Raw genomic sequence first — 15,843 nt, 5'->3', positions numbered from 1 at the left:
GGGTGAGGGGGGAGGGATAGCATTAGGAGATATACCTAATGTAAATGACGAGTTAATGGGTGCAGCACACCAACATGGCACATGTATTCATACGTAACAAACCTGCACGTTGTGCACATGTACCCTAGAACATAAAATATAATTTAAGGAAAAAAGATGAAGTATAAATACTATGAGTAAAATAATAGAAACCATCTGGGCAACAGAACATGATCCCATCGCCACACACAAAAAATGAAAAATTAGGGCTGGGTGCAGTGGCTCAAGACTGTAATTCCAGCACTTTGGGAGGCTGAGGTGGGCAGATCACTTGAGACCAGGAGTTGGAGACCAGACTGGCCAACATGGTGAAACCCTGTCTCTACTAAAAATACAAAAAAATTAGCCAGGTGTGGTGGTGCACACCTATAATCCCAGCTACTCAGGAGGCTGAGGCACGAAAATTGCTTCAACCTGGGAAGTGGAGGTTTCAGTGAGCTGAGATCCCACCACTGCACTCCAGACCGGGCAACAGAGTGAGAGTCTGTTTAAAACACACACACACAGAGATGCCTAAGGGCTTCATATTATTCTGTAGTTTGCTTCATTTGGTTTAACTTAAATGTAACTTGTCTCTTAAAAATTACAGATCATTGAATATGAGAAAAAACAAACGCTGGGACAGAATGATACCGGCTTTAGTTGTGATGGGACGGCTAACACGTTCAGGGTCATGTTCAAGGAACCCATAGAGATCCTGCCCAATGTGTGCTACACAGCATGTGCAACACTCAAAGTAAGAATCATGCATGATGTTCCAGATGGTTTCCTCTTGAATGTTGCAGAAAGTGTGTTTTAGAAGCTGGGAGTCACTGACAGCTGAGCCATTTATAAAGAGCGGGGGAAAGAAGCTGGTACCTAAAATATTCCATTGCCTTCTGAAAAGAAGTGCTTCTCCCCACAGCTCTGTTCTGAAGGAAATAGGTCTTCCTAAGAAGTAGCCCTTTTTTTCAGTAAGCAGTTGAATGTTTGGCAGAAAATAAAAGTAATTTTTTAAAAATCTTTTCACTATTCTCTAATAGCTGGGCTCTACATTCAGTATTTTTATTCATTAATTAGTTTTTTGGTAAAAACTTCATTTTTCTCTAAATGATATCATAAAATTTTATATAGGAGTGATAGTGTAATGTAATAGAACATTAATTAAAACACCACATTAAACTGAGTGCTTATTAAATGAAAATTACTAAGGAACCTTTTGTTCTCATTTAGGGTCCAGATTCCCACTATGGCACAAAAGGATTGAAGAAAGTAGTGCATGAGACACCTGCTGCAAGCAAGACTGTTTTTTTCTTTTTTAGTTCCCCAGGCAATAATAATGGCACTTCAATAGAAGATGGACAAATTCCAGAAATCATATTTTATACATAATTTAGCATTATACTACATCTTGGCAAAATAGTACCATACAATCTAATGTCAAAAACATAAATGGCCACAAAAAAGTAGTTTGAGTGTTATGAATATTTATAATCGTAAGATAAGAAACAGTTTCTTAGAGGAGATAGAAAAATGTTTATTTAAATCTTTGCATGATTTAAAAACAGATTTTCCATTTTCTTACAACTTTAGGAGAAAAGAACTGGGTTTAATGGTTAAAAAAAAGCACAGCCTTTTCAGCTTCATCTTGTATAATTTCATAGATTGGCTGACTTAGGGTCTTTCAATAGTTTGGAAATTGAAAGATTCTTGTTATATATAGCTAGTTTGGGTTTGTTTTTAACTATTTTGAAGGTTAATTGAGATGGGCAAATAGGCTTAATTAACTATTTTGAAGGTTGGATGAAAAGAGATGGGTCAGTATTCCTACAGAATTCGTATTAACTAAATTTCAGAAAATTAAGAAGCTGACTTTATATTTGGGGGTTTGAACTATTTAGTTGTTAGCATTTGTAATAATGCTAAAAAAAGGCCTAATAAAATGCCCAAGAAAATTTTCAGTGCATTTACAGAGAAGGATATTTTGTAGTAGTAATGTGTTATGTAGTACAGTTTTAAAGCTATAAATGGAATTTTGTGTAAATTCACAAAAATGTGATATAAACAGGATCTAAGACTGGATTCTCTGTCACTAAACTGCACCACTATACCTGTCTCTCTGTGTGGGGGACACTGCTGATGGTTCCCAAGACTGAGACGATGACGGTGATGACGACTGGGTGAACAGACATCACTTCAACATTGTGAAAATCCTGTACAGCAAGAAACCGAATAAAATACTAACATTTCTAACAACTGCTCTGATATTGTAAAGAGATCCAACAGAATCACTCCTGCTGAAAAATACACTTTTTGCCACCTACACATTTCTATCTAGGAAGTAAAATTTGCTTCAGGGTCATGACCCTATTAGTCACTGTTACAGCTGTGTTGGGGATAGGAAGTATATCTGGCAGATTGACACATATACGCTTTTTTATAAAGCAGATTTTTAAAATATAGTAAGATTCATTTTTTCCCTTGAAAGTGATTCTCTTATAAAAAATGTAAGTGGAGTGTAAGGTTTATCAAATCGTTGTGGAAGGTGATTAAAAATCAAAATTCTTTTAAGTATCAATTTAAGTTTTTCTAAATAATATATAAAAATTTTTCATCTAAAGCAATATTTCACTTTATATTGTCAAGAAGGTAGGTATATTGGTGGCTGAGGTCTCCTGAAATTGCTAAAGGGAAATTTTTCTGTGGTAATGCTCTTATGGATATAAACCTCAGTTAAATGGAATATCTATGGGATGTGTGGTTCTGGTTAACTAAAAATACAAAATACTTCTGCCTTAAAAAATATGATATGCCAGAGATGAGTTAGTGTTTCTTGACGGTGGAGACCTTTCAAATGACCTTTCTGTTGAACTGAACAATTGAAACTGCATCAGCCATAGAAGACAAGAAACAGAACTGTTTACTAACTTTGGGACATCCCCTGGAATTTTTAAAAATAAATATATATATGTAACCCTTTTTTGTCATTTGCTTTTTCTTCTAAAAGTGAATATAAACAGCATTTTGATTTTTTGTTTGTTCGTTTTTTGAGATGGAGTCTCGCTCTGTTGCCAAGGCTGGAGGGCAGTGGTGTGATCTCAGCTCACTGCATCTTCCACCTCCTGGATTCAAGCAATTCTGCGGCCTCAGCCTCCAGAGTAGCTGGGATTATAGGCGCCCACCACCATGCCCAGCTAACTTTTGTATTTTTAGTAGGGACGGAGCTTCACTATGTTGGCCAGGCTGGTCTCGAACTGACCTCAGCTGCCTCGGCCCCTCAGAGTGCTGGGATTACAGGCGTGAGCCACCACGCCTGGCTATAAACACCATTTTGGAACAGAGGTTCTAGTTAATTGAGTTTAACTTTATGGGAGTAATGCAATACAAAATACAAATACCTCACTGCTGACTTAAAGCAGTTCATAGGAACTGCAGCGATAACTGCCGCTGCCTTTTGTTTCTTGATCACTTCTTGTGGTCTCAGGTTTTTCTCCCCTGTTCTAATCTCAGGAGGTGGAGGATGAATGTGGGAGAATCCAATAAATAATCTTACTGTTAGAGTGTGACTATCATCTTACAGCTGTTTATTAATAATAACTACCCAAGTGACTACTATGTACTAGGCTCTGCAATAAGTACTTTACTACATTCTTATTTCTCACAGCATCAGTGTGAGGTAAGTACCCATTTCACGGGCAAATTAAAAGGTCAGCTAGGCTGGGCATGGTGGCTCACACCTGTAATCTCAGCACTTTGAGAGTCCGAGACAGAAGGATCACTTGAGGCCACGAGTTCAAGACCAGCCTGGGCAACATAGACCCTGTCTCTGAAAAATAAAATTAGCTGGGTTGTGGTGGCACGTGCCTATAGTTGCAACTGCTTGGGAGGTTGAGGGGAGGATTGGTTGAGCCCAGGGGTCCAAGATTACAGTGAATTATGATAGCACCACTGCACTCCAGCCTGGGTGATAAAGCAAGTCCCTGTTGGGGCAGGAAAAAAAAAGTTTATCAAGTGGTGGGAGGTGGAATTTAAACCCATTTACAGAGTTGAGAAAATATTTTGCAGGGTTCAAAAATAACATGTCACCATTCTCAAACTTTGCAGTGAGACCCAAAAAGATATTTGACTATCTACTATAAAATATACTTTCTGTTTTAAGAAAGTGTGATATTCCAGTATCTACCCAACAAATTGAGATTCCTTGCATTATCAGAGTGTTGACAGTAGTACCTATAGTTTTTTTTTTTTAATTATTATTATTATTACTATTTTTTGGAGACGGAGTCTCGCTCTGTTGCCCAGGCTGGAGTGCAGTGGTGCAATCTCGGCTCACTGCAAGCTCCGCCTCTGGGGTTTACGCCATTCTCCTGCCTCAGCCTCCTGAGTAGCTGGGACTACAGGTGCCCGCCACCATGCCCGGCTAGTTTTTTGTATTTTTAGTAGAGACGGGGTTTCACCATGTTAGCCAGGATAGTCTCGATCTTCTGACCTCGTGATCCGCCCGCCTCGGCCTCCCAAAGTGCTGGGATTACAGGTGTGAGTCACCGCGCCTGGCCTTTTTAAATTTTTTTTTTTTTTTTTTTTTGAACTGAACATAAACTCAAGATTTTATTGTCTTCATAATAAAAGATGACACTTAGAACTGGATCACTTGGCCCTTTCTCTTCTTATCTCCTCCCAGTTCAAAATGCTTGCATCTTTTAATAGCCAGCATTCTCTTAGATCTGCAGTTGGGCTCAACGCACTCAAGCCTTAGCACAATCTTCTTTGTAGTTTTAGCCTTTTTCCGGAAAATCGGCTTAGTTTGCCCACCATAGCCACTCTGCTTCCTGTCATAACGCCGCTTTCCCTGGGCATACAGAGAATCCTTGCCCTTCTTGTACTGTGTCACTTTGTGGGGTTGGTGCTTGCCACACTTCTTACAGAAAGTCCGGCGGGTTTTAGGGACGTTAACCATGCTTGCGAGAGCGATACCGGCACGGGAAGAAAGCTTAAATTATTTTTAACATGGGAATAAACTTGTAAGACATTAAAGAGAGCAAGGTCTTCAATAGGATATGTAACATGCAATGTGTTTAAAACGTCCCACTTTTTAGTGCTGCTTCAAACCACTTTCTACTTCCTGTTCTAGTCATCCAGATTCAAGACCTGGAATTGTCCCCCAATTAGAAAAAAAAACATCCTTCACAAGAAGGATGGTACCTTTGCAGTTCCAGCCTCAACAGCCAGCCCGAGCTGCATGGTGTATTTATTCACATACACCTAGTTTATATGCTTTTAAAAATCCCTTTTCCTGTTTCTCCATTGCGAGTTTTTAAGTGGAACTCTATTTAAAACAAGATAAAGTGAGTCCTGTAGTTATGCAGCTACTGAGGAAGCTGAGGCAGGAGCGTTGCTTGAATCCAAGAGCATGAGACCAGCCTGAGCAACATGGCCAAGATCCTGTCTCAATAAAATGTGAACCACCACAAACATTTACAAGGGGTTTCCTGCCATTTGAATCAGTCTCTGTGTTTTCCCTCACCGTTAGGCAGTATGTCTTCCCACTCTGCCTTTCTCTCCCTTCAAGATGCAGGGACGTGGGCAGGAGCAACAAGTCAGGTGGACATGGAGTGGATGGCTTTTCTCCTCCCTGCTGGTGCGATGAAGTCCTCATACCGCCTACTCCTGACTCACGTGTGGGAAAGGCTGAATGGTTCGCTGCAAGGCACCTCTTCACTCTCTTCACCCATCTAGCCAGATGCCATCATAACTCACCTTCACAGATGTCCCCTTTATTTCCATGACAACTGCCAAACCTCTCATTGAGGCTGACGTGACTTCACCCAAAGCAGATTCTACAAATGACTGCTATATAATGCTGGTTCTACTTTTGTGCCTCAATTCTTAACTGATTTCAAAGAAGGGAAATATGGTTTTGGTTTAACACCTGGCTCACTTTCTTCTGCTCAAGCCTTTGTACTGCATGGCCTCAGTGGCCATGTGGACAACCCAGCCACACCTAGGTTTCCAGTTTCTTCTTTACCTCAAGCAAACTTCACCATTCCTTATCATGGCCACACTGTATACCCTATCATGATGTGGAACTGCTCTACATCTGAAATAGTAAATTCAGACAGCCCACTCTTTGGCCACAACATTTGGTGTTTCTTCCAGCTCTCACATTCCAGTTATACCCGTTACTGAACCTGAAGACTGCAGCCCCTTGTCCTCTCTGTTCTTTTCTTCTTCCTTCTCTACCCAGTTAGACTCTATTTTTGGTCTCCCTCAACCCCTCTCCACCTTTGGTCTTTAATCACTTTAACCATTTCATCAATAACCTTCAACACACTTATATATACCTAAATCAATCCAGTTGTCTGCCTTACCTTCAACTTCCTGACTGCTTTGGTAGTAGCACTGGGGCCAAAAAAAGAAGTTTTAATTAAAAAGAAAAAAAACAAAAAAAATTTCTTAGCCAGTTAATCCAGGCATTTAAAGTAATGTAACTATAGGCCAGGCACTAGCTCACACCTGTAATCCTAGCACTTTGGGAGGCCAAAGCGGGTGGATTGCCTGAGCTCAGGAGTTCGAGACCAGCCTGGGCAAAATGGCGAAACGCCCGTCTCTACTAACAATACAAAAAACGGGCGTGGTGGTGGGCACCTGTAGTCTCAGCTACTCTGGAGGCTGAGGCAGGGAGAATTGCTTGAACTCAGGAGGTGGAGGTTGCAGTGAGCCGAGATCCCGCCACTGCACTCCAGCCTGGGCGACAGGCTTTTCCCATCCCCCTGACTCTTTCTCAAAAATAAATAAAATAAAATAATGTACCTATAAATTGGGATCATGAGGATTTCATGGTCTTCCTTAACTGTCTACTGCTGAGTGAGTTGCAATAGTCAGCCCTTTGCCAGTCTCGAGAGTCCCAATGTAAAGCTGTTCCACTTTGCTCACACCTTCAACACCTTCCCCGCCCTTAGTTAATGAAAGAAATTCCACCTCCCATCACCAAACCTATAAACATAGCTACATGTCCATCTAAGCTTTCCCTTAGGAAGGAGGGAGTGTCTAAGGCCTCCTGTAGTGAAGTCAGTCTCTACTTGAGCTCAGATCCTACCTCTTCCGCCCTCTGCTGTAACCTCTCCTCTCCTGGCTCTTTCCTACCAATCTTCAAATATGGTAAAAATAAGTATCTGAATGTCATGTGCCCCTTCAGATACCAATTGCTCCTTCACAGTGAAGTCACTGGATTATTCTCTACAATTATCTCCATTTCCTTCTCTCCACTGAAACTGCTCTAGCCCAGGTCACCAACACTGACCTGATTTCTATATCTTGTGGCCACTTCTCAGTCGTTACATGTGACATGTTCTCTCTGGAGCGTTCATCACTGTTGATATTCCCTCTTGAAGCGCATTTCCTTAGTTGCCGTTGCACTGTACTCTTACCTGGTCAATGACTTCTCTACCTGCCCTTGCTGTTCTATCCTGAGCCCTCTTGCTCTTTACACACTCTCTCATCCATTTCCATAGCTTCAATTGCCATCTGCTTTCAGAAGATTCCAGAATCTCTATCGCCAGCCTTGATTTCACAAACTTTCAGTTACATATATTCAGTTACCCCTTTAATACTTGTACTTGGATGTCCCGCGGACATCTCAAACTCATTATGTACAAAGCTGAACTCCTCATCTCGGACTCCCAGACCTGTTCCTTGGGCCTCAAACTTGGGCATTTCCTTGACTCTTCCCCCTTATTCGCACATGCAGTCATTCCCAAGTTCTGATGATTCCAGTTCCTGAAGATCCTTGAAATGATCAGCGCTCCACCCTCCCTGCGGTTACTCTAGCTCAGGCCACCCTCTCCCATTTAGGGGACGGATCTCCCTATTTCTGGCTTTTCCTCTGTCGGCCACAGTGCAGCTGGTGTCTCTCTAAAACAACAAATTGGACTGCTAATCCCTTGCTTGAAAGCCTTCAGTGACTCCATGATCTTGCCTCTGCTGATTTGTTTCATGTCTCGCCATATCACATGTCGCAGTGTATTTCCTTTTCTTTTACATTGTGGGATCCGCTGCGCCTGGCACAAGGTGGGTGCGCCATCGATACGTGGAAGATTCACAAGGGCCAAGCTGGCACGAGGCTCTATATCGACTTGATGGCCACAGGCAGCAGCGTGGGACTCTGCTGCCTGTGGCTTGGCTACGGGAGCGAGAAGATACCTGGCCCTGTGCACTCCTTGCCGCGCTCTCCAATTCTGAGAAGGGACAATACCTTTATTTCCCTGATTAGGAAAGAACACCAGAGGTGACACACCTTCCCATCAGCTGAGGGGGTGGGCCATGACACGGTGAGGCCCCAGCTCCGCAGTTGCACTTCCTGAGGCCAGTTCCAGAACAAAAGAGGCTTGCGCATGTTCTGGGGGCACGAGGCTCGCTTCCGCCGGCCTTAAGGTGTCGCCGTCGGGCCAGAGCTGATGCACTGGGCTCTGGGGCCGCTCCTGCCCGCTACCTGCGCAAGCGCAGAGGGCTCTTCCGGCGCCTACGCAGGCGGGGATGCTGCGGCTCCGCAGCGTGCTGAGGCAGCTCCGGTCAACACCCAATACTCGGGGCTCAGCTCGGCTTCCTCTTCGCGCTGAGATGCCTAGGAAGGCTGGTGCGACGACTAAGGCCAGTAGCAGGTTCCGTGGCAGCAGAGGGGTGGGCCTTAGGGCTACTCATTGAGGAGCGCGGGAGAAGCGGGGCCCGAGGGTGGAGGCACTGCCAGCGGCTTGCTGTCTTTCAGTTCCGGGGCTCAAGACAGCCGCTGCCACCCGCAGAGCTACGGCTCCTGCTGCTGTCACCCCGCCTCAGTAGGCTGCGCCGCCGTCCACCCAGTGACTTCTGAGCGCTGGGCCCGGCGGCAGCCGGGCTTTCCTTGGGCTGCGTGTGCTGACCTCTGGCCTCCTTCCCGCACTCCCAGTCCAGCAATTCATGTTCCAGCAGCGGCATGACGCCTGCGCTTCCCCGGGTGGCTGTATTCTGCTTTCTTCTCCCTTACCTTGGCTGATCGCACCCTTTCTGTCAAGAATACATCACTCCCATTTCCACCATCTTTGTATGGCCAACCCAGTCCGTTTCTCAGACTCAGCTCAAGCACTGCCTCCTGCTGGCAGCATCCACCAGTGCCCCAATGCTGAGCTGCCTGTGGGGTAATGTTCTGTGCCTATCTCATCGGTGCCCTTAGCACAGTGTATTATTATTTTGTATGTTCTTTCTCTCTCGCAGTAGTCCGAGCTCCTTGAGAGCAAGGACCACGTACCTTTTCATCTTTACCTATCCATTGCCTACATATTTGTTGAAGGAAAGTTCCTAGCACAGCCCCTATCGCATAACAGGCCTTTAAATATCAAGCACTGTTGCTTTTTCTCCCTTTCCCCCAACACGCACACACACACATTTTCACCAACATTTATTAGCTCCGACTGCATGAGATACAATGATGAATAATAAATGGACCATGCCCCCAAGGAACTGGAAATACAAAGCAGAGGGAGGAACAAGCATTAAGGTTTAGAAGCCAGAGTTAAGTTTTCTTGCAAGGGAGGAAAAAACACTCTTGGGTTGATGGGAACGCTTCGTGGGAAAATTGAGTAGAGCCTTGAAGGTTGTGGGAAAAGCGTTCTAGGTGGCCAGAAGTCCCAGTACACCACTGATTAACCTAATTTGTCTGTTAAGGGTGAAAGGGGGTAGTGGAAGAATCAAATTAAATGTGTGGGAAAGTATTTTGTAACCTGTAAAGTTGTGTGGTTGTCATTTTAGGGGGAAAGCCAGAGCAAGGAACCAGAGAGACCATTTCCTCCCTTAGGTCCTGTGGCAGTTGATCCTAAAGGTTGTGTCACCATAACCATCCATGCAAAACCTGGCTCCAAACAAAATGCTGTAACAGGTATACCTGGACACTGGGGTGGGATCAGGTGTGAATCACGTGTCTCCTACAGCCTCCCTTTGCTTTGGTTAGCTGAAAGCTTATTCTGTGACAGTTCATTTTTCACATCTGCAGTTAGAGGCTTCTCCATTTTAAAATTCTAGATTCTAATGTAAAGGTGTCTGAAAGTGAATATATCTTTAAATCATGCCAAGTTACACGAAAACCATTGTATATTTTTCTTTTTTAAAATACGGTATTTTAGAAAGGACAGGTATGGAAACTTGTGCATAGTCTAGATTATTCTTAGTTTGTCCTGTTCCAAAACTGGAGACATTGGCCAGAGAAAGAAGAGACATTTTAGTGTAGTTTAACGATCACTGGCCTAAGGAGAGGGAGAAAACTTGAGATCTGAGACCCGTGATCAGTTCCTGTGCGAACTTGTTTTAAATCAAAACAGTATAAAACATTCATGAGCCCAGTTTTTTCATCTGTCAGATGAGATCATTAGACTAAGAGGCTTTCAGGCTATTCTCTGGAGTGCTGAGGTGCCTCAGGAATCAGCTTTGGGCAAGGGGGAGGCCAGGCAGACAGGGCTGCTGACTAGCTATATTTACATTTGTTTTAAATATTGGGATTCTAGAGAAAACTGGGGGAAAGGGTTTCTAAAGGAGAAAAAAGTTGGAAAACCATTGCTCTAAATTATTTTGAAGGTCTCTTGCACCTCTAAAGCTCTGATTTTCAAACCATTTTTAGATTTTGAAAGGAAGACCACAAAATTGGTGTGCTAGACCTGGTTTATGCTGATGACCAAGTTAACTTAGCCATACCCTCCTTGGCCAGCATTTTCTAAGTAGTGGGTGTGAACATTATCTACTGTTGGAGTATTATGTTTCATTAGATCTAAAATGGGAGGCTGGGTGCCATGGCTCATTTGTAAAATGGAGATAATAATGGTATTAGTATCTTCATAAAGTCATTATAAGGATTAAAGAAGTTAGTATTTGTAAAGCCTTTAACACATTTGTGTGTGCTTAAAATTAGCGTATAGTAAGTGCTCTGTAATTATTTGTTAAGTAAACATTATTAAATTTTAAAAACACTCAGGATATATGTCACATAAGAGGTAAACCTAGTCCAGGGCTCTCATTTTCCTGATGAGGAAACCCTGCACAACTGTGTACAATCTAGTAAGCTGCCCTGTCCATGCACTTCCTCAGTGACATTGATGAGGCTGAAGGCCATCTATGACTCCCTGCCTGGGGCTTTTCACATACCAAGGTCTATTTCCAGTTGCCTAAATCCAGGATACTCCCCAGGGCTCTGTAAGCCCATCTTGGTCAGCAAGATTGAGTTAATAACTGTTTTCTTCTCTGGATTTATTTCCTGTAATGGTAGGGCCATTTTTATCATGTTCATGTTCCCTTAAATATGATTAATAATTCATTTCTTCATTCAACAGTTTTTAATTGAAAATTTATGTGCCAGGCAAATGCAAAAATTCTTTTACAAAATGTCCTTGCTTCATGAAGAAAAAGAACTCCTTAAGGATAAAGTCCACACTGTTTTCATTCCAGATTTGACAGCAGAGGCCGTAAATGTAGCTATCGCAGCACCTCCATCAGAGGGAGAGGCTAATGCTGAGCTCTGTCGGTATCTTTCCAAGGTCCTAGAACTCAGGAAGAGTGATGTGGTTTTGGATAAGGTAGGTCTCTCCTTATTTATTTATTTATTTATTTATTTTGAGACAAAATCTTGCTCTGTCGCCCAGGCTGGAGTGCAGTGGCACAATCTTGGCTCACTGCAACCTCCACCTCCTGGGTTCAAGCTATTCTCCTGCCTCAGCTTCCTGAGTAGCTGGGATTATAGGCGCATGCCACCACGCCTGGCTAATTTTTGTATTTTTAATAGAGACAGATGTTGGTTCTATTGGTCTTGTATGTTGGTCAGGCTGGTCTTGTAACTCCTGACCTCAAGTGATCCACCTGCCTCCTCCTCCCGAAGTGCTGGGATTAGAGGTATGAGCCACCATGCCCGGCAGCCTCTCTCTTTTTAAACATCTTTGATTATTTTATTTATTTGTTTTGTTTTTGAGACGGAGTCTTGCTCTGTTTTCCAGGCTGGAGTGCGGTGGTGCAATCTTGGTGCACTGCTACCTCTCACTCCCAGATTCGAGTGATTCTCCTGCCTCAGCCTCCCGAGTAGTTGGGATTATAGGCACCTACCACCAGGCCCAGCTAATTTTTGTATTTGTAGTAGAGACAGGGTTTCACCATGTTGGACAGGCTGATCTCAAACGCCTGACCTGAGGTGATTCACCCACCCTGGTCTCCCAAAGTGCTGGGATTACAGGCGTGAGCCACCGCGTCTGGCCTTATTTTATTTCTTTTTTGAGATGGAGTCTCGCTGTGTTGCCCAAGCTAGAATGCAGTGGCGTGATCTTGGCTCACTGCAACCTCCGCCTCCCGGGTTCAAGCGATTCTTCAGCCTCAGGCCTCCCAGGTAGCTGGGATTACAGGTGCCCCCCACCACACCCAGCTAATTTTTGTATTTTTAGTAGAGACGGGGTTTCACCATGTTGACCAGGCTGGTCTCGAACTCCTGACCTCAACTGATCTGCCCATCTCAGCCTCCCAAAGTGCTGGGATTGCAAGTGTGAACCACCATGTCCAGCCATCTTTGATTATTACACATTAATAATGATTAGTAAAATACTGATTTTTCTGTCTTTTTCAAATAATTGAGAAACTAGTTGTTTATAACTTTTATATTTACTTAATCGCAGAAATCTGTGAATTCTTCCTATTTAGTCTCCTTCATGCCTGCTGCCTTAATCCTTACTGAGACTGTCCGCGCTGTGTGCTTATGCTTCTTCACTGCCACTGTTGCCAACATTTTCTCCTTTCTGAAATCATTCCTGAACCTGCTGTCAGATTAATCTTGCTTACCTCTCTCATCCTTTAAGCCATCACCACACTAAACAACCTAAAGCAATTCCTATTGTTAGTCATCTCCATGAATGACTCTATCAAGTATTGCTAAACCCCTGCTTTGTCCTTGCTCACTAGGAGTAGCTCATTGGGAAGATAGAAGGTTCATATGATGTCATTAATATGGTTTTGTACTAGGGATGGATATCAAAATCACCTGGGAATGATTTCTAAATACAGATCCCTGGGTATCACTCTAGACTTCTTGAAATAGAATCTGCAGGAGTGGGGCCCAGCCATGTTTATATTTCTTAAAGCTCTACTTGTTTTCCAGTGCTATACTATATAGCTCCTATCCAGATTCCAGCTGGCATTCACAGTCATTGATTAACAATCTGCACCTAAAAATCCAAACCTGTGGCAGGTCATTTCTGATTTTTGTTCAGTGCTCATGCTCTGACATTTGCCTGAAAGGTATTCCCCACTCTTCTGCCTGTTCAAATTCCATTGATCTAAATAAACTGCTTCTCAAATTTCATCTTCTTTAAAGGCTGTGTTTGAAAACAAATCCTTTTTTTTTTTGAGACGGAGTTTCACTCTTGTTGCCCAGGCTGGAGTGCAATGGCGCAATCTCGGCTTACTGCAACCTCTGCCCCCCGGGTTCAAGTGATTCTCCTGCTTCAGCCTCCCGAGGAGCTGGGATTGGAGGCGTGCACCAACACGTCGGCTAATTTTTGGATTTTTAGTAGAGACAGGGTTTCGCTATGTTGGCCAGGCTGGTCTCGAACTCCTGACCTTAAGTGATCCACCCGCCTCGGCTTCCCAAAGTGCTAGCATCACAGGCGTGAGCCACCAAATCCTTTTTAAAGTTGTTTTAAGTGGTTGTGAAATCGTGGCACTTGAATATCTGGCTGCTTTTTGTTTGGAATTTTCAGAAATGTTAACAACATAGAGAATAGCAATTTGTTTATATTTATAATTATTTTACTACAAAGTTTATATAAAATTGCAATATTTATTTATTTTAAAGATGATTTTAATTTTTAACTTAAAGAATTGCTTGAGACTAGAATATTATAAAGATTCTATATTCATTTTTTAGATTTTTTTTTTTTTTTTGAGATGGAGTCTCGCTCTGTCGCCCAGGCTGGAGTGCAGTGGCACGATCTCAGCGCACTGCAACCTCCGCCTCCTGGGTTTCAGCGAGTCTCCTGAGTAGCTGGGATTACAGGCACACGCCACCACCCCCGGCTAATTTTTGTATTTTTAGTAGAGACAGGGTTTCATCATGTTGGTCAGGCTGGTCTCGAACTCCTGACCTTGTGATCCACCCCCACCCCCCGCCCCAGCTTCCCAAAATGCTGGGATTACAGGCGTGAGCCACCATGCCCAACCTATTTTTGAGTTTTTAATGTCCAGCTTTTATTATAGAAATTGATGTATGAAGGTAAAAACCCTGGAGAGTTGTTAGTACTAACAAAAGTTTAGTAACAAATGTTAGGAAGAATCTAAGAGACAGTCTTTGATTAGACCCTAAGTAACCAAGAGAAAGTGGTACCTAAGCCATCAGGAGAGCCCATTATACAACTAAGGTCTGCTATCTCTAATAGCATTCGAATGTGCTAAACAGTAAAGTATGTTTTTTCTCTTTTGGTCCAGGGTGGTAAATCTCGTGAAAAGGTGGTGAAGCTTTTGGCTTCTACAACTCCAGAAGAGATCTTGGAGAAATTAAAAAAGGAAGCCAGAAAAACATAAAAGCAAGAAATGAGGACGGTCTCAGTGGCTCATGCCTGTAATCCCAGCACTTTGGGAGGCCGAGGTGGGTGGATCACCTGAGGTCAGGAGTTCGAGACCAGCCTGACCAACATGGTGAAATCCCATCTCTAGGAAAAATACAAAATTAGCTGGATGTGATGGCGCATGCCTGTAATCCCAGTTACTCAGGAGGGTGAGGCAGGAGAATTACTTGAACCCGGGGGGCAGAGGTTGCAGTAAGCCGAGATCACGCCATTGCACTCCAGCTTGGGCAACAAGAGTGAAACCCCCTCCCCCCCCAAAAAAGAAATGAAAAATACATCCTTGAGAAACTTTTTTATTGCTGATGATAAAGAGACTGTTAAACAGAAAAATATACTACATGCATAGAAGAACATGGGGGACATATATAGGTATATATTCGAGTAAGACTCCAAAAAGTAGAAATTTAGAAAGTGCTATACATTGAATCAGGTTCTAAAATCCCTAACCCCAAACAGCCTGGAACATGTTACTCTGATTTCATGGCATTGTAAAATAACAGAGTTGGAAAGAATATTCAATATGACCTGATTTAACACCTTTCATTCTGTTGCGGGGGGCTTTTGATATCCTATATCCAGAAGTTGAGAGACTTACTCAAGATTGTACCATGCAAGCTGGCAACTAGAACCCAAATCCTTTGACTCCTTGTTGAATGCAGTTTTTCTAGATTGTAAATTAAAAATCGTATCTCCACAACGGTTCTGGAATTTGGGGGATTGCCTTCTAATCCAGTTTACAAGTGACAGAAAACCTGTTATGCTGCTTTGTAGTCTTACCTTAGATTTTAAAATGCTAATTTAAATGTAAAAATGTTTTTTTTTTTTTGTTTTACATCTTTTAAAGACTATTGACCATTTTGTGGAAAAAGGAAAGAAAAATCATGACTTGTAATTAAATGTGAACTACAATTTTTGAGAAGTCACTGAATTTTCTTCTTCCTCAGTAATAACTTACAATTAGCAAGTGCAGTAGTTTTTATGACTCTCCAAAGATCCTTAAGAAAGAGGACTTTGGCCGGGCGCGGTGGCTCAAGCCTGTAATCCCAGCACTTTGGGAGGCCGAGACGGGCGGATCACGAGGTCACAAGATCAAGACCATCCTGGCTAACCCGGTGAAACCCCGTCTCTACTAAAAAATATAAAAAACTAGCCGGGCGAGGTGGCGGGCGCCTGTAGTCCCAGCTACTCCGGAGGCTGAGGCAGGAGAATGGCG

At 43.0% G+C, this 15,843-nt stretch overlaps 3 protein-coding genes across 4 annotated transcripts in view; 2 read left to right on the top strand and 1 right to left on the bottom strand.

The window, feature by feature from the left end:
• BTBD1 (BTB domain containing 1) overlaps positions 1-2,992 on the top strand; it is a 57,082-nt gene extending 54,090 nt beyond the window's left edge. Inside the window, exons 7-8 of the mRNA XM_007990227.3 lie at positions 629-775; positions 1,252-2,992. Of these exons, the coding sequence (XP_007988418.1) occupies positions 629-775; positions 1,252-1,410 (306 nt within the window). The 3' untranslated portion in view covers positions 1,411-2,992. The remainder of the gene's footprint in view (positions 1-628; positions 776-1,251) is intronic.
• Positions 2,694-5,024, bottom strand: LOC103231084 (large ribosomal subunit protein eL42). Its single transcript, XM_007990229.3, has one exon. The coding sequence runs from the start codon at positions 4,973-4,975 to the stop codon at positions 4,655-4,657; it is 321 nt and encodes a 106-aa protein (XP_007988420.1). The 5' UTR covers positions 4,976-5,024; the 3' UTR covers positions 2,694-4,654.
• Positions 5,025-8,512: 3,488 nt separating this feature from the next.
• Positions 8,513-15,550, top strand: C29H15orf40 (chromosome 29 C15orf40 homolog). 2 transcript variants are annotated; one of them, XM_073013083.1, is made up of 4 exons: positions 8,513-8,664; positions 9,796-9,922; positions 11,479-11,606; positions 12,464-14,484. In XM_073013083.1, exons 1-4 carry the CDS (start codon positions 8,551-8,553, stop codon positions 12,596-12,598), a joined length of 504 nt encoding a protein of 167 aa, XP_072869184.1. In that variant the 5' UTR covers positions 8,513-8,550; the 3' UTR covers positions 12,599-14,484. The 2 variants fall into 2 exon arrangements, with proteins under 2 accessions (XP_072869184.1, XP_007988421.1); XM_007990230.3 differs by lacking the exon at positions 12,464-14,484 and adding an exon at positions 14,491-15,550 and having other exon boundaries at positions 8,518-8,664.
• Positions 15,551-15,843: the final 293 nt, after the last annotated feature.

The sequence above is a fragment of the Chlorocebus sabaeus genome, chromosome 29 (genome assembly GCF_047675955.1).
Source record: "Chlorocebus sabaeus isolate Y175 chromosome 29, mChlSab1.0.hap1, whole genome shotgun sequence".
In the NCBI taxonomy this organism is placed as follows: domain Eukaryota; kingdom Metazoa; phylum Chordata; class Mammalia; order Primates; family Cercopithecidae; genus Chlorocebus; species Chlorocebus sabaeus.
Note: the sequence above shows the minus strand (reverse complement) of the source record. Positions and strands in the feature narration are given on the sequence as shown.

Coding starts and splice junctions, on each gene's coding strand:
- LOC103231084 (XM_007990229.3), bottom strand. CDS start 4,975: ATGGTTAACGTCCCTAAAACCCGCCGGACTTTCTGTAAGAAGTGTGGC.
- C29H15orf40 (XM_073013083.1), top strand. CDS start 8,551: ATGCTGCGGCTCCGCAGCGTGCTGAGGCAGCTCCGGTCAACACCCAAT. Junction 8,665..9,795: donor AGGCTGGTGCGACGACTAAG/GCCAGTAGCAGG, acceptor TTGTCATTTTAG/GGGGAAAGCCAGAGCAAGGA. Junction 9,923..11,478: donor CAAACAAAATGCTGTAACAG/GTATACCTGGAC, acceptor TTTTCATTCCAG/ATTTGACAGCAGAGGCCGTA.